Genomic DNA, 26,093 nt, shown 5'->3' on the forward strand with positions numbered 1-26,093 from the left:
AACTGCAGCAAACATTCACACAGGATTTACTGTAGCCCTCTGTTAGACTTTAATCAAGCTATAATTTAGATCCAACAAACAAAAGGTTCCCTAGAAAATAAATGGAAAGTCTATTTGCAATTTTATAGGTTTTTCTCTTTTATTGGGCTTATTTAGTCTTTTGTTGTTGTGCAGATTGTGCTGTAGTAGTTTCTATCTATCTATCTATCTATCTATCTATCTATCTATCTATCTATCTATCTATCTATCTATCTATCTATCTATCTATCTATCTATCTATCTATCTATCTATCTATCTATCTATCTATCTATCTATCTATCTATCTATCTATCTATCTATCTATCTACTGATTTTTTTTCCTGCACCCTGTGTGTTGTTCTTTATGCATGTGCTTGGATGCATTGATAATGTCTTCACAGGGCATAAATCAGAACATGCTATCTCAGTACTTCTTTATATTGGTCAAGGGCCATTGAGCAAAACAGCTTAATGCGCCCTTAACCATTTCAGTCATGGCAGAAAGTAGAAAGACTGCTGACTGGCTGACACCCCATGTAGTCTGTTTACTGTTTAACTTTAAAGTGCTAGAGATTTTCCTAAAATGTTCCTGTTTCTTATATGCCACCCTGATGTATGCCATTCAATGGTGACATACATAAAATGAGATAACCAGAATTATTTATTCGAAAGTCAAAATAATGAAACCTCCACGTACGACTGGAACAAACTACGAGACATTTTAGGTTTGCCTCATGATCTTTGCTTGAACTTGAGAACTGGGTGAGGAGAGTTAAGGCTTTCGTTGACTGTTGCCCATGGCAGGTGGTGGCAGAGCATGTGTGGTCCCCCATCACAGGTGTGTGCAATTAGCCTGACAGCTACTCCTGGATCACCATGAAATAAGACCCTCTACTCTTTATGTGACTATGCTCGTGTGATTTTTCTTTTTTTTAAAAACATGCTTACATGTGCATCATAGTGGTTACCAGCAAATACAGATTGCTGTACCCTGAAAAGATCTTGTATAAGCGCCCTATGGTGCAGCAGTGTCAACGATAGCACACTGTGTAGATCCAAACTGGGTGTTGCTGCGAGGTAAGAGAATTTGTGTGCCGTTTATTCAACCTCCCGTAATGGGGAACGGACTTGGAAGAGAAGAGAGGGTAATGTATTGGAAAATATCCCTTTCAGCACCTCAGCATAACTTGTCATAGGTCAGGCTTAAAACGTAGCTTGATACAGTTATTAACTCTAATCCGGGCATAAACACAAATCCTCAAGCACCAGCCCAATTAATAATTTGCATAATTAACATGCATTTTAAATAGAGGCTGGTCTTGTCGTTGCCAAGGCAGGGATGGGGGTAATTAGGGCTAACGGAGCAGCGCCTAGGGCCCTTACCCGCAGACGTGCTGCAGTCATTTCCAGCAAAGGGATTGACAACTGCAAGACAAGCTCCCTCGGCTTAGAGCAAAACCCCCTTTGACAGAATTAATAGTTGACAAACTGCTCCTAAAGCCCTGGCATTGTTTCTGTCAGTTGTTTGGTTTGATGTCACTGTTAGACATTATAAATCAATAGTGTCAGGATTTAGTAATGTTTATAGCCAGCCATGGTTTATTATTTCATGTGACTGTCATGGACAAATAGTATTTATCATAGCTGTCTATAAATTATTGCAGACAGACTGTTGGTTTACCCAAACCCATTCTGCTCTTGCAGGGGCCCCTTCCAACGTCCACTTACATATTTAGAGTAATTTATTTTACCAGCCACATTAACCCTTTGCTTTCTCGTAGTCCTCTGAGACTTGTCATCGTAGGCCGACCGCTTCTCTTTCACCGGCACATCAAAACAGCTGATCAAAGCTCATTTCGGGCTCCTTGTTTTCGGATTTCTTTTTGACACTCTTTATTTTCGAATGTGTTTTTCAAAGGGCTTGGAGCTCCGATTAACAACATTGACAGCCTACATCCTTTCATGTTTGTGCACGGCATGTCAGTGGCTCGTCTCGCTTAGGTAGAAAACGTGTGATTACGCGGAGAGATACTTTCTTCAGAACGAAATCATCGTTAAGTGTTTTGGTAAGAAAGTCCACTCCTGCTTCATCAGTGTCACTCTTGACAAATTTATAACGCGTTCGTTCAGTCAGACGCCTTTCACTGAAACAAAATGGTCTAACCTTTGCGTCAGTGTTACACTCATCAAAAACAATTAGAATCATGGCTTTTAATGAGATGATTGATTGGTCAGCTCTCGCAACACTTTGTCAACACAGAGCAAGAACACAAACGCTGCATTCAGTGATTGATGCTATCTGGTCACATTACCATTACTTACACTACTGCGTGGATTTATCTTGTTTACATTTGGTATCATAATGAATACGTAACAATGAGACGTTATTGACCAGCGGACTTTGCGCAGAGCAGTCGCCATTCAGCTGCATCGATGAATTTTGTGCCATTTTCTTCTTCAGACAGACATGAATGCAAATAGCTTTTGCAATTCCCCAAGTAATGTTTTGAATTAAAGTGTCTTTGAAAGCTTTTTCCATGGCTGCAAAAGCACTAAAAAGAGAGAAGAGCAGGTAAACTGAGCTGAAGCTGTGGTATTGATCAGCTGTGCCATCGACTATAAGGTCCACTTTCAGCAGGGAGGTCATTAGTTACTCCTGTGTGCTAATTCATCCCTGGGTTGAGGCGAATCTGTTAGAATGCTAATTCACTACTATGATCTGACAGCTGGGGTAAAGAAAGGGGCAAGCAGGCTGCGGCAGAGAGAAGCAGAGGAGGGAGCTGCAACGGCTTAGTGGTAGGGTCTTGTGTTTGGGTAAAGAGGATGACTTCAGTTCATGGGAGTGTGCACAGAAAAAGGGGTGCGCAGCTGACCCCTGCTGTCTTTGCCCCCTAGCAGTAATGATGTAAAAGAAAGATGATTGGTGTCCACATTTAACTTGCATTTGCAGTCCACTTGAGAGGTCCAGTATGCGTGACCTACCTTGATTAAGCCCGGGGCTGCCTTGGACTGTACCCTTTAGACTGAAACAAAAAGTGGAAGCTCACAGGAGAAAGCTGAGCCTGTATAATTGGGCCAAGTAGAGCTGCGGGAGGCAGCCAGTCTCCGCTTTGCCTTTTGTATATTCATGACCCCCCTGACTTGATTGATGGAAGGATAGCATTTGGTGACACTGTCATTTGCAAGTTGAAAAGGTAGTGTAGTGGCTGGAGCGGCACTGTGGCTGTGCCTTAGAAGGGCCACGGAGGAGGCTCATTTCTATGCTGATGATATCCAGCCCCCTCTCATTTTCTTTGTCTCCGTTAGAAGGACATCTGCTGACAACACAGAGTTTAAAAGGAACCGAGTTGAAAATGAAACGGGGATAAAGGAACATGCATCTGCGTGTTTGCATGTGAAAAGCATGTGGTTAAACCACGATTTTAACAAGCGTGAAAGTTTGCTATTTGATATCTGCACAACTGTCGTATAATTTCAGATTTGAGCATTTTTGGAAGCGCCTGGCTCGAGAAAGGAAATATATGTTGTAGCTTTGAGCAGACGTTATAAATGATCTCATCGGCACATATTAAAAACAGGTTGGTTTGAGTTTTACAGATTAAAATCGCATCTCACTGATAGTTCTTTCCATAGCAGCTACAACAGTGATCCACTCCTATCTCTGTTTACGGCCCTCTGAAGTAAAGCCCTCTGTTGCACTGATGTCAGGGTTATTATACTTTTAGGATGATTAATGAGGATTAACTTCATCTTCTGTTTACACTTAAAACTTATTGTATGACGATAAAAAGTCTAATTTATAGCCCCCAAAGCTATTTTTTTTCTCTTCATCTTTAATACCCTGTTAGATTTTATAACATCAAAATGTGTAAGTTTTTTCACAACACCATCTAAAAATTGTACAATGTCAGTTATGGTTTTTTAACCTTTCTGGGCTTACCTCATCATCGTGTGACTGTCAAATTATTTATGTGAAAGAAAAACAACAAAAAAAGGCCGACATTCATTGGACTCTTAGTGCAAAATAAGTCACTGTATTGTGCTATTTTCTCAGAAAGAGACATGAGGACAGGCAAAGAGGGAAAAAAAAAGTGTAAAGAAACTGCAGCACCTCTCCAGTGAAACTAACATGTTTTCTGCCGTGGACCTGCAAACCAGTTGTTATTTTTCAGCCTTCCCCCTCAGCAACACCACAGTCAGTTTAAAAATGAATATTCTGAAAGTGGAGTTTGCTGTAACCGTACAGTAGTGTAAAAAGCCAAACCATCACCCTCTTTCTCCTGAAGGCACCAGAAACCAAAAAGTGTGGGTACTATATACGTTATACTGCCTTTGACTGAACATTACTCTCACTAGAATGGAGAAGCTGCGGCTCTGTTAGAAATGGTTAACCATCTCTCCATATCTATAAAACACTGTCGTGTCGTCGCAATTAAGTTGACAGCCTGGTCCGGACAGTAGAAGTGTGACACCTGACATCAAAAGGTGAATGAGACTTTCAAAGGCTGAAGATGTGAAGATGTCTTAAGCTATCTAAATATTATTCACGCTTTGCAGCACTTTGATTGTGTAAAAAAAAAGACGGGGGTTGGTGATTGAAATATCAGTTTCCTAGAGACACTCCTGCTATCCCTTCAGCACTACAACCCACACTTATCAGAGCCACAATTTATAGCCGCGGTGTGAAGTGTTCGCCTGCAACTCCCATCTTTGTATTTACACCAATTAGCACATAAACTCTAATTACTGAGATCAAGCGAACTGGGAGTCCATAAATGCAAAGCGACACGGAGAGCCAAGTCAGCTGACAGAGAGGGTAGGTGACAATAAATAGGGAAGTATCAATTAGGCATCAATGACGCGATGATGCATGCGTATGCTGGGAGGTGTCACGCGGGGGACGGGGGGTAGGAGTGTGAAATGTGTGGGGGCAGCAGGGTCCGCAGAAAGCGCAGGTTGTGGGATCTTGTAACTCACGTGCAGTCGCACAGAGCGGTGACACGTTGATTGTACAACATATCTCCATATTAACACCGAGCTGCAAGTGCGCACTTGTCTCTTGTGTCTCAGTGAAAAGTGGTATTTATCACAGCACTGCACTCCTCATAAAGTAACAATTAACACATGCTAATTTGAGGGGCAGGCGACAAAGGTATAAAAGTTGGCTCGAAATAAAAGGAAACGAATACGCTACGGCAAAGGGTCATGGAAGAAGCATCAACACTGGGGGACAGATTTGATATTCTGAACTTGTGTTTAATTACGGGGACTTGAAGCCCAGTGGCGGATGAAGAAAGTAGAGGCTTCACATAATGACTCGAAATGGATCTTAGACTACGCTTGAACCGCAGGTTAAGCCCAGTAAATTGAACTTGATCAAAGGCTATAGCAGTAAAAAACTATGGCTCGGCACATTAATCTAACAAACGCATAAAACAGGACTGGCTCAGTTCTATAAATTAAACTCTGGCTGCGATAATGCTGATCTGGAGAAATTTTGCCGGCATTGGCTCAAGCTGCCTCTGTACATCCCAAGCCTTGTTATCCCCTTGTCTTGATCTGGATCAGTGTTATCTTTTCCCCTCTCCTTGTGCAGCTTGATTTTTTCTTCTTTTTTTTTTTCAAGATGGTCCAATGATGGATTTGCAAAGTGGCTGTTTGCAAGAGAGTGTAGAGCATTAAAGAGCTGCCAGAAGGCCCATTAACATAAATGTTTAAATCAAACACACAAACTTATGCGCCCAAAATGAAGCTGTTTCCTGCATTAATCTGCCACATCTGCCTTTGGTCCAGCAATTAGTCCCTTCTCATTCCATCCACCTCCCACTCAGTGGCCAGTGTTTATCCAAAAGGAAAAAAAAAAAGCACAGAGGAGCTGATATGTGGTGGGACCGGTGTGACGCACCACACAGTTTACTTCTCCTTTTTTTTCTTCTCTCTCTCTTTCTCTCTATCAACACATGGCTCCGCTGCTGATTTAAAGCCTTGTAAAAATGTCTCACTTTAAATACTGTTTGCATGCAGGTCCCTGGAAGACATTTCCTGCTCAGCAGATTTACATTATAGGCTATTAAGGTTTTATGATGCTTAATGTAAAAAAAAAAAAAAAAAAAAGTATTTTCCAAAAAAAAGCTGCTTGGGAATTGTCCGAATTTTGTCCAACTCTCCCCCTCCACCCAGAACCAGAAGGTCCCGCAACATCGCAGTCGCAAAACCATCACACCGTGTTCCTGGAACCCCCCCCCCCCAAACAACTGAGCATAAAATTTAGAGAGACAATGAAAAGTAAAGTAGCACATGAATAAATTTCCTTAGGGTTGTCAGTGAATGACCTCAATCATTGACAATTTCTGCTAGAGCTTCGCGTTCCTCACCTCTTTGCTGAGATAGCAGATTTAATGGACTGATTCTTATGCTGCTGACATCAAGCGGAAGATGACAGAAGCAGATTAGAGCAGAATTAGCCTCAACTTATCTATTTCACGTACATTTTCTTCTCTGTCGAGACGCTTTTTTTCCCTTTTTTTAAAATCAAAAGTTAGTGTAGTACGGAATATTTCGCAGACAGCTCCCTCTGTTTGATGCCTTGGAAATCCTGGAAGCGCTGTTTGGAAGCAACAGAATTTAGCGGAGATGAATAAAGCATGTGAATTGATCCCTCCATCACCTGAATAGGCTGTTGATTTTTGGGAGAGTTATCGCTGTTTTTCTAAGTGTGGCGTGGAGTATTTGCTAGAGGGCTGAGTGATCGATTCAGCAGCCTGTAGCATCCTAGTGTGTTTATACATGGCTTGTATGGCAGCTTTCACAAGACATTTACCCCATGATTTGCGATGAGCTTATGTGTGAATAATTAATGGCAATTAATCCTTAATTACAGTAATTAGGCAAGTCACAGGAAATTAGGCTGCAGCTGGAGAAGCCCGTGCCTAGGAAAGGGAGGACTGGGGCTCAGAGAACGTGCCATTTAGTGACAGTGGAGCCATGGTACAATGATTGTGTGGCAGTCCTGCACCAGCGTGCACGCTTACCAGCAGAGATGAGGGCTGTAGGAACACCCAGACGCAACCGTCCGGCAAACCAGACCCCGCAAAGCAATCACAAGCTCAGAGCTCCGGCGCACCCAATAAAACCTACCTATAAAACTCCCAGCAAGGTGACCTTTGACCCCGGCAGCACTTTTATTTCTTAGTTTGCTCAAAATTGCGTGAAGGCGATGAACCACTGCAACAGGTTGTGACTGATGAGCTAACAGTAATTGGTTAATGCTTCACAGTGAGCTCCTTTTTTTCGCTTGCTTTTATAAAACTAGATTTACCACTTATTGGGGCCCCTTAGGCTGCAGACTTGAGTGCCCAGTGCACCGTTAACGCAAAGTTTATGAATCTACTGTGGCTGGAAAGGGAGACTCTCTGAGAAATATTTATTTGTACCTCTAGTAAAACAATTAGGCCGCTTGGAATTATTAAAGGAAACTACAGCGGGCGGAGTTGTTTGGTTGCTAATTTCATTGTTTGGTAATGGCGGGAGAGATTAGGTGGATCTGTTCTGGGCAAAGACAGAGCAGGAGAATAGGGACAAGGCTCTCTGTGTCTCGCTCGGAACTCATTTGTGCTTTTCCATGCTTGCCTTGATGAATTTCCGCTTCTTTCTGCTCCTGTTGCTTTCAATTACACTCTTATTCAGAATCCTAATTGATATGCCAGTCTCAGTAGATGAACCATGGACTTTTTACAGTCAGTTTTTCTATTCTTAGACCGGCAATTCCCCACGACAAAGCGGGACTGTAGCTATCACACATGTGAATTTTTTTGATCTCTTGTTTCCCTTTGATTTTATGCGAAAACATTATAATGATGCATTTCTTTATTTAGAATAAAAAAATAATAATATGCTTTTATCCCACTAAACTTATTTTCTTAAGGGGTCCTTGAAAGATTGTTTTTATGGTGTAATTTGTGGGCCCTCTGCCATTACGAGCTCCCACAATCGTCACATCCTTTCATGCATTGCATCCCCCCCTCTTTTTTTCATGGACAGACTTTTAAGCTAACAGGGAATGTAAGTGAGTTGAGGAGGCATCCAACTGTGATATTACATTAACCCATAGTGCTTGGCAATGTCTGTCAGTGACTGAAGAATAAAGAGAACATGCTCTGCTCTACTCTTTAGCCTTCAGAAGTGCTATTAGAAATAATGAGGATATATAGTTAGATAAAAGACGCTCTCCTAACTCCTGAATTTTGAATAGCTGCTCATATTCCGTCACCAAAAGCTAAATAAGGCTCACTGGTGATGCTTGCACAGCCATTGTAATATGATTAGTGTATGCATTATATTATATATTATAAAGCATCTCATTTCTCTTATATTCAGAAGCAAGCTGGGGTTTTCAAAACCAGATATTATGCAGTGCTGTGATATGAGCTTGTGCTGTATGTGTAATAAAATCTTTTAATCAGAGCTCAGTGGGCATGTTATGTTGTTCAGCCATTCAATAAGCAACTGTACTACTCCCATTAACTTCTCCTTTAACACGAGCAGGAAGCCACAGAGTGGTTGGATAACAATACCTGAACAGGCTCCTCACTAGCACGGAGAGATGCCGTTAACAGTGACAAGGTCAGCATGTTCTACAGGCCCTGCACATACATTGCTCACTATAAGTAATATAAATGAGGCCGTGTTAGCTGTAAACTCACAGCGTGTTGCCTGTAAGCAAAAGGGTAACTGCGCAGGAGCAGCACCTCCAAATCTCCTCCTGAGCAGGTCTCACCGCACATGGGAGTCTGTGGCATGAAAGATAAAGCCACCTGCTTGAATCCGTCTCCAGTGTGAAGGTTTTGCACAACTGAGCAAATCAGTTTAGGTAAATATGCCAAACAGCGCTCAGTTGCACACGAATATATACACAGAAGGCACCGCTGGAATTGGCGCTACATACATGCATTAGCATGCATCTGCAAGCTCGACTAAATTTGTTGAGCATACAGCTTTAAGTGGGAGCAGAGCAGAGATTGCGTTGTTAAGGACATTCTTGTATCTACAGTGGTGTTTACTCACATTGGCTATTAATTATTAATGCAGAAGCAGTGAGAGGTTACAGCGATATGGCGCTCAGACTTTCCAAGCACTGTCTGTATGAACAGTCAACACAGTGAGTGCTTCAAAGAGGCGCTCTGAAATGTTTCAGACTCTCATGGAGAAAGCTTATTACAGTTGAAATGTTTTTCTAGGAGCCCCAGATATTCTTTGTGAACGCTATTGCTGGGAAAATATGGGGGTATTTTTTTGTTTATCTATATCAAGTGGCATGTAAACAAAGAGACAGTCAGCACTTGCGGCTCACTCGGTGTGAGTATTTCAGTGCACAAGTGAGAACTTGTTTGTGCAAAAAAAGGAAAAAATTGTTTTGTGAAGAAATAAAAATAAAAACTGTAAAGATACGACAAAGAGCAAAGATTCCATTTACAAGTCCGAAAATATATTATTTTCTGACGCAGCTCATCACACAACATCCGCGCAGTCCGAGGCTAATCGATTTATCCCGTTAATTTCCGACGGCATGCGTCCAAGCAAACGCGGCCTGTGAAAGTTTTAATAACAAGCGCCGCGATAAACATCAGCTGGCCGTCTGCTCATTTTGAGTCGACTTTGTTGCTCCTCTTGATGACACCTCTGTGGATCTGCTAATAGAGGAGGACCTGTAAGGCTATCCCCTGGCCTTTGTCTGACCTCTTTGTGGAGCTGAATTCTTCAGATGTTTGCAGGATCAAGTCACTTAATCTGTGGCACAGAGTAGGGCCAGAAAAACGAGGACAGGGAGAGCATGGAAGGAGGGGGGGGGGGGGGGGAAAGGGAGGAGAAGGATGAGGAGGAGGGGAAAGGGTAGCAGACAAGCGCCTCACTCTGAAGGCAAAGCATTCAGCACGCGGGGTAAAGAACTGCAAATGTCTGGCTGTTCTGCTATGCACCATTGTTTCATACGTAGCTGGAAATAGACAGAAACAGTGTAGCGGCAGAGCTCTGGCAGGCGGTGCGTTTTATTACTGCTAGACCATAGACTTCGACATTAGTGAATATGGCTCATTAAATGGCATGGAATGTTACCATTTTACATAATTCCTCCTGTATCGTTGTTGCAAATGAAATCCTGTTTCTGTCTGTGACTGCACCCCAGTCACTCAACAGCCATTACAGCTTTCTCATCATGCCCTAGCACTCCTTTAAAGTAGCTATCTATAATTTCATGTCAGTGTCACACACAAAAGGCATGCTTTACAAGCCTAATGGTTTGGCATGGCTGATGTGGAAAGGATATTGTACAAATAAGAGCAAATCTGAAGAAATATTTGAGAATTAGGCAATGATGTATTCAGATGGCTAGGGAGACCGGGGTGGGCAACAAATATAAATAATGTATGTGGCAGGGCTCCGAAACATAAGCTGGAATTTGCTGCCGTTCTTTTTGTTCTCAATCACCTTGATGAAACAATCCCGAAGAAATGGCTTTGTGAATGAGACCACTGACAAGCTGATTTTCCACCCCTGGCATGAGACCGCTTTCTCCACTTAATGTTCTCCGATAAAGTGTAGCACAGAAGTAAACTAGAAGAGCCTCCACTCCTGACACAAGTGACAGTATTTGCATCAATTATGCAGTCTACGGCTGCGGCAGGAGGGAGACGAGTAGGGGGGGAGAGAGAGAGGGGGGAGGAGATAGAAGAGAAAAGGGTTCGTGACAAGACGCAGAGGCAGAAATGAGAATTTCTCTTTAAAATGCATTCTTTAGAAAATAACATTCAGGATCATTTACATGAAAGCGGCTGCAGCGGTGAACTCGACAAAGCAGCAACAAAGTCTGCGGAGCATTTTGACACTAAAGACTTTGGCAAACAGAGTACAGTATAATGGAGAGTTCTTTGTCTTCTCTGTATTCACTGTACGCTGAATATCTACTCTGAAGTGTACTGTAGGAGACAGTAAAAAAGGGGAGAATGACTGGACTGGAGCTGAGAGGAAGGCTTATTGCTGCCCTTATTGCTAAATTCAGTGAACCACTAGGCTGCACAGGACCAAATAAGCCTGGCAAAAACATGGACCGCAAGTAATGATCATTTCTACACAAAATAATTCCAATGCAAAACAATTTTTTAAAGACGGTCCAAGTGGATCAAGGTCAGCAGTTAAAATAACATCCCGGAATTGCAATTTGACAATGTTATGCCAACAACAGTCTTTCAGAAATGTGTGTAACGAAACATATTTCCAAACCCATGAGTCTGCGTTTCTTGTGAACCCCTTAGTTCTAGAGGGAGGCCGCGTGTTTATTGGCAGAAGGAATAACTTTTAAACCGTGTCCCAGTTTCAACAGACTCCAGCGCAGCATTTTATTTCACTGTGTCCAACCCTATTTCACATCCTAGTTAAGTACACTTACAAATCTGCTGTGCCATGGTTTCTAACCTCTCATACACGTGTGAATCCACACACACACACACACATGCACACAGAGTCACATCACTAGGCCTGTCACCGCCTTTTATCCATCGTCAACCTTCAGCTGTATGGTTTATCCGGAGTGACACTATAGCAAAGTGCTTGACTGCTTTTTGCCAACAGACTGCAACACTTTAACTGTACTTAGTCATGCATCATTATGGCAGACTCAAAGCGGTGTGTCTGGGAACGCCTGCAGATGGTGGAGGCTGAACCATTTGGAAAGGAAGCCTCTGTGACAGTGATGCTTATTGCATGAGTAAGTGTGTATGGACACAAGAGTGCGTCTATGTAGCAGCACCGAATAGAAAACTGCTCAGAGGAGAAAAAAAAGGTGCGATGCTGCTAATTCAACAGGCTTGAGAAAACGCTCTCTGTGAGATATAATATATGAAATCTGCATGTAAGTCTTTGTTAGGAGGAGCCCTTTATATGCGTATTGATCAGTCATTGTTTACTCCAATCGATGCTGACTTAGTGAAATGCAGCCTCTTCTCTGTTCTTTGCAGGGATTTAACCCTCTCTGCATTGCATTTCGTGGCTTTGTTCTCCTCTTCAAACCTCCCTTCTGCTGAAAATGTGATAGCATTTACTGTCACTTGTCACTTTATCTTTATTTCAACAGATGACAAAGCTTTTATATTCAGCATTCTGCTCCACACATGGGTATTTTCAACAGATCTCTTCTGCCATTGAAAGATAAATGTTAACTTCATTCAATAGAAACCTCATTCAAGGTTCATACAAAGCTGACTTCTTTATTCTTTAAGGAAATGAAGAAACCATTAGCAAAATATTCACTGACGGAGAAAGAGAATCTTATCTTTATTCTGCATGACCATGCAGAGCCGTATTCCTTTTGACATCATTATGTAGAACCAATTTCTCTTTCATATCATTTCTGCTGTACTTGCATTGCCACATCTATACGCTCACTATTCTTTATTACAAAGTAGGTGGCCTAGAGGAAAAAAATATGCATTTGTTCCCTATGGCATGAAATATGCATATAGGTGCCTCGTTTCATCTCCAATCTGTGTTATTCCTTTAAAAATTCACCACTGCCTGCAGTCCCTCTTTAATATTTAATTTGACAACTTTTTAATCTGTCTCTATGTGATGATGAAGTAATCGTCAGCTGTCACAAAAATGATTGAATCGTACAATGGGACTGAAGTGACTCGTAGGTTGTAGGCTTCATTATTTGTTTTTGCTTCAGCTGTAACGTGAGCTTGAGGGAAAGAAAATCCTCTTTCACACACACTAATTTATCTTCCATCTTTATTCATCTCCTGCACCCTCCCGACACCCCCAACCCTCGCACACACAGACGCACGAAGCACGACTATATATAACATCCATAGATCATTAATACGCTTTTAGTTTGACATCCAAATTGTATAGCCTGTTGGTATGTCCAAAAAGTGCAAATATTTAATTGTGTATCTGTGCTACTTCAAGTCCTAGCAAGAACCACAAAGCAGTGCTAATTACTCCCTTTTCTTAGCACTGGTCTTTAATGATCACATATTATCCATCAAGCTAGCTAAATAATTAGCAGGAATGTCTCACAAACGAACCGCCAACAGATGCTTTATCAGTCACAAGGTGAACATTGGTGCTATTTCTCCTCAGCGAGGTTACCAGCACAGAATCGTTTGGAAAACAAAACAAACAGATAATGAAGCAACTTAAATGAATGTTGTGGCAGATGAATGATCAGTCCCCACTAACTCTGTAGTACCACCTCTCCTGGCCGCTCTGGCAATCTGGCCATGTCGGGCCCCCACTGTGGACCAGCATGGCACTGGGAGTTGTGCTAGCCAGTCACCCCCATAGCCCCAGGCTGCTTCTACCTTTGGTATGTTACTCAAGGTTAAAGGGATCCCAGTTGGGTGTTTAACAGTGTTGTGCTCGGATCTGAATGGCATTTTTTTTTTCAAACTGTCTGTACTGTAGAGTGTGAGCTTAGAGAAGTATCCGGAACTGTTCATCTTAGACGATTTCACATTTACAATGTAGATCCCGCTTCACTATTTCAGCTGCAGCGGTCCTCTAGCACACCTCTAAATCCCTTCACCAGTGTTGTACTCTTATAAAGTAGCAGGGGTAAGTGATTTGAACCATTTTAGTGTGAAGATCTGCTGTTTGCCGTACACATGCAGCTTTTGCTGACATTCATTTTGAAACCACTCGGAGCACTTGCGACTCGGTGTAACAATGCTGGGGAAAGAAAAAAAAATGCCTGCAGAGCTCTACAGTGAATATACCTCTGACCCAGACCGAGGAAGGGGAGATTTATGAAATCCACATGTTTAATACATTTCATTTTGTCCAAGGGATTTGTATTGCTTACCACAGTATTTTAGGGTTGAAGCATTCTGTATAGTCACAGCTTGTATTGTCTGAGGAGAATAAACCCTGTCCGGTTCTGGCTGCTGAAGATTTGTTTTATAGCACCTCCTTTTCCTTAACACACATCAGCCATGCGCTGTCTGAGGTATTGCATTTTGTTGTGCTGAGGTATACACACCCCTAATCTTTAATGCATAATCCCCTGAAAATCCGCTACATAAATGAAAAAGATAACCCTCATATCAGCGTGGTGACAGAAAATAAGATAGCTGGGTAATTTAATAAAGGATTGATGCTGGCCCTGGTGTGATATGGTGTGTGACCTCTGTATATTCATTGTGTAGCACGGAGCAGGTGAGCACTGCTTATAGAGAGCAGTTCTTCCTATTCTGAAAACCCATCCGGGGAGTGTAACATCCGTGGTGACACGCGGAATGCGCCATATGGATTAAAGCGCGGCGAGGGTAGTCACTGAAATATTTGCTTTCCCAAAGTGTTGATACAGTATGAAAAAAAAAGGAGAACCATGGCTACGCTTCCCTCTTGTAATCAGGTAGCAGTTATCTCGGTAAAGTGTTTGCCTACCTAATGGTGTTTCCATCTTGTGCGAGTCTGTGCCATTGGCTTCCCATTTAGATGCGCTTTCTCCCACAGTAAGTGCCAGCCTGCAGAGGCTTCGCATGTAGCGCTTCTGTGTTTGTTCTGCCCGTGAGAATCTGCAAACAAGACAAACAGGCCAAGTGGGCGAGACGGAAAAGTAGTTCGAGGACGTCGCAACCGCGGTCAGCCACCGCTGTTTAGTTCATTTAGCAGCTGACCACGCCGAGTCATAAATACTGCCCCCCACCCCACCAGCAAGGCGAAGGCTTGTTTTACATCTAAAATGCACTTGAGTGTAATGTTGACAGATATAGCTTGTGACGAGTGATAGTCAGAATGTATGAGCGCCCATAATGCCGCTGTCAACCTCTGGTGCCAGACTGAAAATAAGCAGTTCACCTCTGTTTTCATTCACGAGAGTGCAGCAGACAGCACTGACTTCTCCGCTGTATTTATTGACTTGTTTTACTAGCCCGAAACAGGGTGCTTTTATACGGGCCTGCTCAGTCTTAAGACTCTCCAGACATTTACATTATTCCTGACTGAGTTACACGCACATATAAAGGAGCAAGTCCGCAGGCTAGGTTAGATATATGCTTTTTCCACCTCTCCTTCTCTCCTACATTCATACAGACTCATGCACCATTTTATTACCCCACCATTTTAGATATTGTTACACTGCACCTTTTATCCTATTACTGCTCTACTATGTTCTTTTTGACTTTTCTGTATATATACATATATAAAATAGACACTGTTTTTCAGATGTGATACGTTCTCCTTATTTGAATCCTGCTAAAGCTGATTCAGTATTCGGTGTATATAAAAGCCTAGATTTCACAAGGCTCTAAAAATCATCTTTCGCTGACTAATCTGCGCGACTGCAGTGGAAGATAATGAATGCCAACACCAGAGTCACAGCAGACACTGTGATCCCCCAACACCCCACCCCATCCCACCCAGCCTAAACCTCCAGCAGTATTTACATGATATTTCATTTTAGAATAAACCTCTTTTCTCTCCCACTGTGAAGATATTGAACTCTTTCACACAGATGTCATCTTAACCAAAGCTTATTAAAAAGATGGACATCAAAGTTGCGGGTGCCCATTTATCTTATAGCACTCTAATTGGCCACCACAGGCTAGAGAACAACTAACTCCAAAATAGGAGGCGTCGAGCGGTTGGGCTAAAGAAGAGGATGTCTAAAGACCTCTCAGTGGATTCATTGCCAATAAATCCTCTGGAATGAAAGCGGGGCTTTTCCACGGGGTGTGGAATTTCGTAAATACATTATGAAACGCGACACGGAGAATTAAGCCAACGCTCGGGTTTGCTTTCTTTGTTCTGGTGTGTTTTGTGGGCTACGTTGTCCTCCGCCTGACCAGTGACTTCATCGTTTGCTTGACATATTTGGAGTTTTTAACATCATTGCTGACGACATGAGGTAATGCACTCTGAAAAGGTCAGACGGCGCAGTAGCCGTGAGTGAGCCGAGATTGCATTTCACAACTCCGTATACTATGTATTGTTTTGAATTCGCCACGGTGAATGAAACTGATTCTTTAGTCCAGAGTCACTGCTACTCCATCAAACACCACACGCCGGGCCTGAGGTGAATAATGTATTATGTTTTCCACTCAAGTGGGCAATAAAAACACAAAAACAAAGTCATTAATTGCCCACATACAGTAACCAAATGCCATCAAGAGCCTGTGCTCTCATTAACCTGGCACCTAATTATCTGCCTCCAGTCTGAGTCCTGACAAGCTCTACCGTCTGAACCCTCAGCTCGGTTGTGTTGTGTTGTGTCAGCACTCGCCAACCACAGCCAAGGCACCATTAGGTACAAAGAAGACAAAAGCTTCTCGCAGCAAAGGTTCCCTCTGCATGCGCCACCACAATGTTCCTCCTGTTAATGCCTTCCCTTCCAATTAAATCTGCAACTGTTAATTATTGTAATTATGGGAGTGAGCTCCCAGCTCTACCCCCCTTCAACCCCTCCCTAGCCGGTGTGTGGAGACGCTACGGGAGCTGTTGTGTTGCTTCAGTGGCGCCTCGTCTCTGCTCCACTGAAGCCTTAGCGGGGAATTGGATGCGGAGGGGGACGTGGTACACATGACAGGGGTGACGTGAGGGAGATTGCATGGTTCATCTTCGGTAACTGGGCGAGCAAGTCACAGCCAATGGCCACACCTCCAGTCTAACTCATTAAATGTTGTGTAAAGTACATGCTGGGAATAATTAGCACCAAATAACCTCTTTTTTTTGCTATCTTGCTTTCAGGGTGTCATTAAAAAAAGTGGAGTATCCTCGGCAGGTGTGTAATACAATCAAAATAAAATGAGAAAAATGATATTTTCCTCATTTTCCACAAACGTGCAACTATTATTTTGTCCCTTTCTCATAGCAATGCAAAACTATATTCTTGCTGTGTTCTTTGAGAGTCGCTTGCGATGGATCCGAAGTGATGGGCTGAGTATAAGGAGAGCTGAAAAAGAGTGGATGGCAGGCCGGCTGCCTGTTAAATCTCTGCGTGTCTCAACATCCTCTTTGGCCTGCTTCTGTCACAAGCTGTTGTTTGGCCTGGACCTGATCTGCCCAGCCACTCCTTGCACTGCACTCTGCAGACCTAGCAGTAACCTGCAACATGGCTCATACTCAGGATGCTTCCAGAAAAAGCGCTGTCGTCCTGGGTGCATTCAGCCTCAGATACTGGAGGTGGATTTGTTTTTGTGAGCTTTATCAGTCCCCACCGAGAATCAGCACGTCAAGTGCAGTTTTATTCCGATGTCATAACCCCGCTTGCCTCGTAGCAGAGTCCTTACACGCTAGCACGGCTAGCAAAACATTCTGGCTTTACAATTTGGAGCTGAATTCTCTTCTATAAAAGACACTGAAGGAAAGAGCAGCTCCTTCTGCTTCAGGCAATGCAGCCTTTTCGTGGATACACTGCAAAATCTAAATGATGGACTGTCAACTCTCTTGCAGAAATGGCACTGCAAAGAATAATCTCTCTGGCAGTGGATCATGGTTGGCTGTATGCTACCAATGCCTTTTCTTTGTTTATGTGAGCATCTAGCCTTTGCACGCACACATGCAGACATGGACGTATGCACATGCACAGATACACACAAATACAGAACACATAAACACACACAGACAAAATGCTTCCAGCCCAAATCCTTTCTTTGGAAGCATACAGTGAAATATATGGGATTAATAACCTGAATAGCATTATTTTTCACCTCTAGCCTTTAAAATAATGCATGCTTGGCTTAGTGTCTGGGCAAAGTTTTGCCTGCGTATTTGCCTGGTTATCGGTGTGTACAAGACCTGCTGTGTGACCTGGTTTCATGCAATCTCCATCTTCTAATTAGGAGGCTGTAGAAAGGCTGGAACGAGAGGAGGAGTGATTAGTTGCCGTTGGGTATTTCATAAGTGGCTTTCAGTGCCACATTTGCATTATTTGCTTGGGGTCTGAATAACAAATCAGCCTACCTTTCCAGCAAATTGAGGCTAGCAGCTAAAGACCATCAATACATGAAATATAAAATGAAACTGAAGAAAAGAAATAAGCAAAACATGCTAACACAATATAGGGGGCAATAAAATGAAATATTGAAACATGAGATGCAATAACGGTCTCAAAGTGATCTACGCTCCACGTGCTAGTCTAGATGAGGCTTACAGATATTATTTGACTAATAAGGGTGGGGGACAAATTAAAGGGAAGGCATAAAGAAATGAGTGGAAAATTACAGTGACTACAGGTACGCAGGAGTTAAGCAGCTGGCATTCGATCATGCAAAGACATCTTGTGAAGCAGTGGGTCTGATTCTTGGACAGTAAAACTCTCAGTCCCCCTCACCCATATTTCTCTTCACTGGTGAAAGAGTGGTTTCATTGTTGGGACACAGATGGTAGGGGCTTCGGTCACAAAGACTGCTCCGCTAGTGCTTCAGTAAGAACAGTGACTTAAGTGACGTCTGCATTGAGATCTGTGGGAAAGATGGTCAGAAACTGCTATTGGCCCGTGATGCTTGTGCACTAGAGCAACATTCAGGGAAAAACAAAAGAGCAACTCTTCCCTAGCTGACTTGAGAATGCCAATGCAGCATGTGATCAGTCTCGGCAACAGTAGACTGTTGACAGTTACATAGAGAGGGATATTACAGCAGTATTGCAGTCCTTAAACTGATCCCTACAAAGATAGATGCAAATTTGAAGGTTCAGAAGTTTAAAAACTATCACTGGTTTAGAGATGCAGGAAAAAAAGGGGGACATTGTCGGATGATTCATCCCTTACCAACACCAACAGAGGGTGAAGGTCTGAATGCATGTCACCTACTGAGAGCCTAGTGAGGCAGTTCGAATATGTGGGGGTGGAGGGGTTTCTCATGTGGTTTGTGTCCACTTGTCCCCTGTAGAGGGAAGTGTCACTGCGGATCTTTAGGGTGAAACATTCCTGTCTTGATGGGAGTGGTTTCTCCCAAGATGACAGTGTTTTTTGACCACTTTATTTGTTTCAAATAACAAATAAATGAAGATCAGCTGGGTGAATGGTGCTCAATCCTCCAGCAGAATCCCAAAGATTTATAAAACCAAAACCAAGGCACACTGAAGCTGCTGTGGAAGATTTTCCTGTCATTTGTTCCCATTTTGTTTATTGAGCGTATGCTATGTTTGTCCTAGGTTTTGGTACGGCTGCCTGAGTACCACACGGATGTCTCTGTGTTTGTTGCTCATTCTGTGACTAGCGGACCATGTGAACCACGTCAGCCCTATGTTGGAGCCCCATGCTGTACGTGTCCTGTAGGGTCAGTCAGTGTGCTGATCTGTAGCGGAGGTCCTGTCCGCTCATTTGGCCAGTCTCCCCCGACCGCCGCGTGTGTCCGCCACCACCAGGCCTGGTCAGCCATCACTGAACCACTTGGCTGTTTGCCCACATTTGAGTCTTAGAGGGCAGGAAACAAAGTGGGCACTCACATATCCACATATAAACACACAAATGCACATACACACACACACAGGGGTGCGCGCACACACATGATCACAGCGAGTGACAGTGGCTCTTGTTTACTCAGCCCTCCCACCCTCCCTCGCTCTCCTTTCATCCTCTCCCTCTAGTCTGTCATGTTGTGTGTCACTTCCCACAAATGTCAGTGCCACCGTGGGACAGTGATTAATTTTGGTGTGCCTGGCAAAATGTCTTCAAGATGTCTGTTTGGGTTGTCTTTTCCCACCCCCTTTGCCCACCCCCGCTCCTCGCATGTCTTGGAGTTGTGGGTCGAGAGTGGCATGCCCCCCTCCACCCCCCACCCCAATGCTGTCACAGCTTTTTTTGGGGGGGGAGGAGTGCCTCATCATCACCAAAGGACAAAGGCTACCTGAACTGACAGAGATCTTCTTTTCTGACCAGAGCCACTTTTTGTCACTCCCCAGCGCCACCATCTCCATGCGTTGTCTGTTTAGTGTGTGCTGGTGGTGTATGATGGGAGAAGTCTTGACCCAGCACTGGGGGGCTGTAACACTTCACTGTCAGCGCGGCTGATTAGCTTATCACTCACTGCACTGGGAGGAAATACATCATCATTCCAGACAGGGATTCCCCAGTTTAGGGCCCATTCCCTGTCTTCTACTGCTCGGCATTTAATCACCACACTCTTTGTCCCTTCCAGTGTTTCAGCCTCACCTCTAAAAAAAAAAAAAAACAGTCCTTAGCGCCTCACAATGGGCGCTTTCTTCCTTTCCGGTGTTTTTATAGTAAAATCAGAACAGCTGCATTATTCACACGGACGCCCTTCTTAGCGTTTGAGCTGGAGACAGACAATATATCCATTTGCACTGACACAGATATTGTTCATGTGGAGGAAAGCAGCCCGAGCCATCTTCCCAAATTATTCTTTTCAGCTCACTCAACAAAGAAAGTGAAACACAAAGTGGCAAATGTGCTTTGGCTTCCCCACAGAGTGGTATCAGGTATGATAATTACCCTGCCATTAACATTGGGAATAGTTAATGTGTATTAATGTGTTAATGGCATGTTAATTACTGTACATGTTAGAGAGAGAGAGCCCACAGGCATTCTCTCAGATTCTTTGTGCCATGTGGATGTAGGCCAATCTTAAAAAAAAAAAAGCCTTTAAGAACGTCGATGAAAGAGGATTCTTATGTTTCATTTGACAGAACAAAAGATTTTCAATGGTAATTTGATCCAGCTCCCCGCCTCTCGAGCTGAAGGTTACCGATCCAGGCGCCACGACAAAGGAGATGATATGAAGTCAAAGGAGACGTGGAACGCGGCTGTAGTGACACTGGCCTCTTTGTGAAATGGATACTCTAAGCCCTCTGTAGTCTCTAGTGTTTTGCTTTGGCAGCGGGTTTTAATAACACGGTGGATTAGAAGCCCCGGATCCCAAGTGCCAAGCTTAAGTTAAAGCTCACCTTGGACGAGCTTCAGTAACAGGCTAGAAGCCACGGTCCCGCTCTTCCTTCCAGACGATTCTCTCCTCACACCATCAACTCCACGGCTTTAAGAGAGATGACCTTTGCAAATATTGACAGAAAATAAATTCTGTTTCGATTAGTTGGCTTTGGGAGACCTTTGCGGATCGATGCAATTAGATGAACAGACTGTCGATATGTGGCCGGAGCTGTTCACTAGAGGCAGTGGGTAGGAGAGGACTGCAGGAGGTCAGGGTTACTTGTAATGAACAGGATGTTTTGGAAACAGTGGTGGAAGTAACCGAGTCACAGCGCGTATCATCTAAACATAGGTTACTTTACTGCTTCACAGAACTTTTAATCTTGAAAAGTCCTTTAGGTATTGAGAGAAAAGTGTCGCAAAAAAATAAAAATAAAAATCTCTGGCTTCATCTGCAAGAAGCGCCGCTCTTCCAGTGTATCATCTCGTGTCTGACAGTGCACTGAGCGAGGCAGAATGAGGTGGAGAAGCCCAGAGCCACCCCTGCACTCTTCAGCAGGCCACATTAACCCAGCGGGGCTCTTCCTTTATGGCTCTCCTGCTCACACTTCAGTGATGAGAGTAAACAAGCAGCGGGGCAAAGGTCAGCTAAGCCCACAGAATAAAAGAGGGCACAAGGGGGGAAAAGAGGTGGGAGGAAAGGAGAGCAGCCCCAGGCAGTGCTCAGATCGCTGTCAGGGCTTCAAGCAGGGAATGATGTACGAGACAACGGCCCCGAACCGGAAATGATTATAAACAGTGAACAGGGGAGAGTGTATGAGAGAAAAGGCCTGCATTGCCTTTATCTGTCAAATTTGTTACATCCACGAATCAGATAATGACAGTGAAACCTGTAAAAAGTGAAAAGAAGAGCCACCCCTAACTGATAGGGAAGGATTAATCACAGCGTCTCCTTTTGTCTCAGCCACAGAAGAGAAATGAGGAACAATCATATATGCAAGTGCTTTTTTTTTTTCTACCCGGCTACCCCACCTGTATTGTTGAATGACAAATGGGGCCGATTAAGGACATGTGACATTATTATTACAATTTCTCATTTTTTTTTCCCTTTTATATCATGAAATGCGCCCTGGTAATTAAGTGAGCGAGCATCATCATCAAGCCCATGTGTAATAACTGGAAGATATGGATTTTTCTTTCTTAAATTCCTTTTCTTCTTTTCTTTTTTCCTTTTTCTTTTGCTTAGAGGCTTTACCAAGGTGACATGACTCCCGCACTTTCCCCTCGCACCGAGATTAATCCCACTTTGACTGTGGAGGTGGATTAAAGCTAAACTCGGGTGCCCAAACTTGTTTTAATACCCATATCATCAGACAAAAACAGGATAAAGATTTGAGCAGGAAAAGCAGCATTGCAAAATGTTACTGTGGAATTGCGAGTTACCATACAGATTTGTCAACCACACAGCAAATTAAAGATATTATCTCGCTTGAGCTTATATTGTGGAAGTTGTGTGATGACGCCGAGCTTAGCTCCTCCAACAAAGGTGCGTGGAAAAGAGACAGCGAGGCAGAGATATGCGTTTCGCTCTTATTCTTTCTTTAATTTTCAGTATTTATGTGGTTGAGATGAACTCACTATCCCTCCCATAACATGTGTTATGAATGACCAGCCAGAGCTGGCGTGGCACAAATACACCCTGGTGGACTCCTGCAGGGCCGTCTCCTTCTTGGAGCAGCGCAGTAATCATTTTTATCCTGCTGATTTCCTAAATAGAAATGGACACGTATGATAAAAATGTCACGGCCACTCCACATGTCAGCGGACTAACAGGATTACGTGTCACTTTCTAATGCCTCGCTCTGTTTTCCTTTGCTGTGAATGGCCACAGTATTGCACACAGGAACTTTGTGGTAATATATGGTAAGAGACAAGTAGCTCTTTATGGCCTGTGATTATTTAGTTTGAATGAAACCAGTGATTTATGCCCATTTAGCTGAAAAGCCCTGTAAATTCCCTCAGCTGCATTTCCCCTGGATATGGAGTGAGTGGAGTGAAAGTGACAACTAGGTTTGGTGTGGAAATGTACGCCGCGTCCCAGAGTTATATTTAATATACCTGACATGAAAAACGTGGCTACCTACTTACCACCACCCGCAGCACAAAGAAAAGTGCAGCCTGCTGAGTTTGCGTTGATTCAGAGAGTGGGTGTAAACACTGAATTAGGGAAAATATGAACCGTCGTGGCAGACAAACCACCAGCTATTAGAGCATGTTGAGATCCCGAGCCGGGCATCTGGTCAGTCACATTTGAATCATGTGCCGTTTTGTTTCACGCAGCACAAACTGGAATGGAAACAGTCGAATCTGTCCAGAATGATGGCTTTGGGTGGAGTTGTGCAGATGCAGCGTGATGTGGATGAGGGTTAGTGGAGCAGCGGCATATTGTCCACATGGATGGCTTGGCTCTGCAAAGCCTGATGGAGCCTTGTCCAGCATCTCAATGTCTCCAGCACAAATAGCCACATTCATCCACTCCTTTCACACCATTACACCTAAAAGACTCAAAGCCAGCCGACCTATAAATAGAGGAAAATTTGTTTTTCAGTGGCATTGCAGTTGAACAAACCACCAACGGGGATGAAAACATCAGAAAAGAGGTTACACTGTGGGCTTTTTTTAACCTACGATTGTGTTTATAAGAAAGATATTAAGAAGAAAAGGAGTGTTTTCTCTCTAGTATTTACTCTTGTGAACGGCTCGCAGGGTCAGTCGGTCAAAGCACGGTAAAAAGGGCTTCTCTGATTGCATGCCTACTGGCTGACACAATAGAGCCGCTAATCTTCTTATTTAGAATCCAAAGGCTAGCCATATCTTAATGAAGCTGTAATGAGCGCTTGAAAATCCCTGAATTGCGGGAGGGATTATTGAATTGAAACAACTCTGGTAATCATAACGTTTGAGTAGCCACTCAGTATTTACTGCCCATTGAGCCACATTTTTATCCACTTACTAGACCTGATTGCTCGAGCGTGTTTTTGGTGTAATTTTGACCTGCGAGAGCTTTTTTTTGTGTTTGTTTTCTGAAAAGCCTGACATTGTGGTTTCACTGCCAGCGCATCCAGGTGTGCACGTAGCCCGCGCTATCTGCTGTGTGATTACGACCTGCTGACAGGCTGGCGAGACAGAAGACCAGAGGAAATAAACAGCACCATCTGAAAACAAACACAGAAATCAGGCTTTGCGCTTTGCATGCAATTCACTGCACAATTTTTTCCTTATTATTATTATTATTTCACAGCTCAGTCTTATAATGGCCTAGATTCGTCTTAAATTAAATGAATTGAAGATTCAAACCTCACAAGGAAATAGATGCGAGTAAAACAGCAGTTACTTTTGTGGATTTCCCAGCATTCACTGTGTGAAAGACAGACACTTACTAGAGGTATAGTTTTCTGTTTAGCATCCTTTCACAGAGTAGAAGTGCCACTTCACCATTGAGCATTTGTCAGTTTATGGATGTTGCTGTCATGTCAGCCTTCCCGTACACACAGTGTGCAGCGCAGTGTGTAAATAAAAGAGAACAGGCGTACACATGGGCGACAGGAACACAGCATATACACAGGAGGCGCTCAGTTCCTACCTGACGGGGAAACATCACAGTATCAAACGATATAGAGTCAACGCTTCTGATTTCAGCAGTTTTGACTTATTCTCTTATTAATAATGTTAATTTCCCCATCTTAATTCATCTCTTGAATGCATTTGCTGAAACCTGTCCCTGTTTCTGTGTCTCTGCAGGTCTCAGCATCCGTGGCGCTCAGGAGGAGGACCCCCCAGACCCTCAGCTCATGCGTTTAGACAATATGCTGTTGGCAGAGGGAGTAGCGGGACCAGAGAAAGGTGGCGGATCTGCCGCCGCAGCCGCCGCCGCCGCTGCCTCGGGCGGGGCAGCCGACAACTCAATCGAACATTCCGACTACAGAGCCAAACTCACCCAGATCAGACAGATTTACCACACAGAGCTGGAGAAATACGAACAGGTAAGGAGGGAGCTTTACAACCCCAAGGTTAAGATCCTCCCAAGAAATGCCTCCCGAATGAGTTTTTATTGGAAATAGCACACACCCTCCAAAATGTTCTTTATGCATTATTCCATGTGGCAACCAGCTTTCAAATTTTCACTTTGTGTTTAAATGTTTAAAAGCCACTGAGTTGTACTTTCACAACTGCAAACTGTGGCGAATATGTACGATAGAGGAGGATGTGGGGAAAAAAGCAGCTCGGGAAAAAGCGAAATTGCCGTATTATTCACTGTGTTGTAGTTGATTATAGAGATCCAAAGGAGTGCCCCAGTCATCTGTGTTAAATGAAAGTGTGATCAGCTCTTTCACCCAGCACTTTGAGCCTGCCATTAAACACGGGCATTATGGGTGAAAATAGAAGGTGAAACTGTGATGCCTCAGCAAGCCAGTGAGGTAAATTAGAGTAATTTACTTTGTGCTCTCTCCGAGAGAGGAGGTGGGTATGCGGGGGCACACAACACTTCGCCTGGAGTAAATGCATCTTTCTTAAGGGTGTTTCCAGGTTTTAATTATCTAAATGTAAATACTTAACAAATTTTACTCAGAGTAATGAGCTAAAGTGTGCACTACGTAAATGAGTTATTCTAATTAATCATGTATGAACTACCGTGTTAACGAAAAGCTGCTTAACTTCAGTGCATTAAGGCCAGGCCAAATTGCAGATCTGCATTTATTCTGAGATGACTTCACCTATTATGTCAGAGTTATATGCAAACACCGCACTCCGTGGAGGCTTTTATCAAGAACAGCGTGCATATTAACTCATTTAATACATGAAAAATGGATATAACTTTAAAACATCAGTCAAGAGCTTTTTAAAGTTCTAAAACAAACAAACAACAAAAACCCTGCCTCACGTTGGTTGTTTTTGTCACTCTTTCGCTTGGCAGGCATGTAACGAATTCACTACCCACGTGATGAACCTGCTGAGGGAACAGTCTCGTACGCGGCCCATTTCTCCCAAAGAGATTGAGCGCATGGTGGGAATCATCCACCGTAAGTTCAGTTCCATCCAGATGCAACTGAAGCAGAGCACCTGTGAGGCTGTCATGATCCTGCGCTCCAGATTCCTTGATGCCAGGTCAGTTGATCGTGTGTGCTTAGTGCG

The 26,093-nt window shown here is 43.4% G+C and overlaps 1 protein-coding gene across 9 annotated transcripts in view; it reads left to right on the forward strand.

Moving 5' to 3' along the window:
* The window catches only part of pbx3b (pre-B-cell leukemia homeobox 3b), a 55,476-nt gene that overhangs the window by 18,667 nt on the left and 10,716 nt on the right, over window positions 1-26,093 (forward strand). For all 9 annotated transcript variants that reach the window (XM_026186801.1, XM_026186804.1, XM_026186802.1 and 6 more), the window contains exons 3-4: window positions 24,702-24,943; window positions 25,876-26,066. In XM_026186801.1, coding sequence (XP_026042586.1) covers window positions 24,702-24,943; window positions 25,876-26,066 — 433 coding nt within the window. The remainder of the gene's footprint in view (window positions 1-24,701; window positions 24,944-25,875; window positions 26,067-26,093) is intronic.

This window comes from Astatotilapia calliptera, chromosome 12, assembly GCF_900246225.1.
Source record: "Astatotilapia calliptera chromosome 12, fAstCal1.2, whole genome shotgun sequence".
Classification (NCBI taxonomy): Eukaryota; Metazoa; Chordata; class Actinopteri; order Cichliformes; family Cichlidae; genus Astatotilapia; species Astatotilapia calliptera.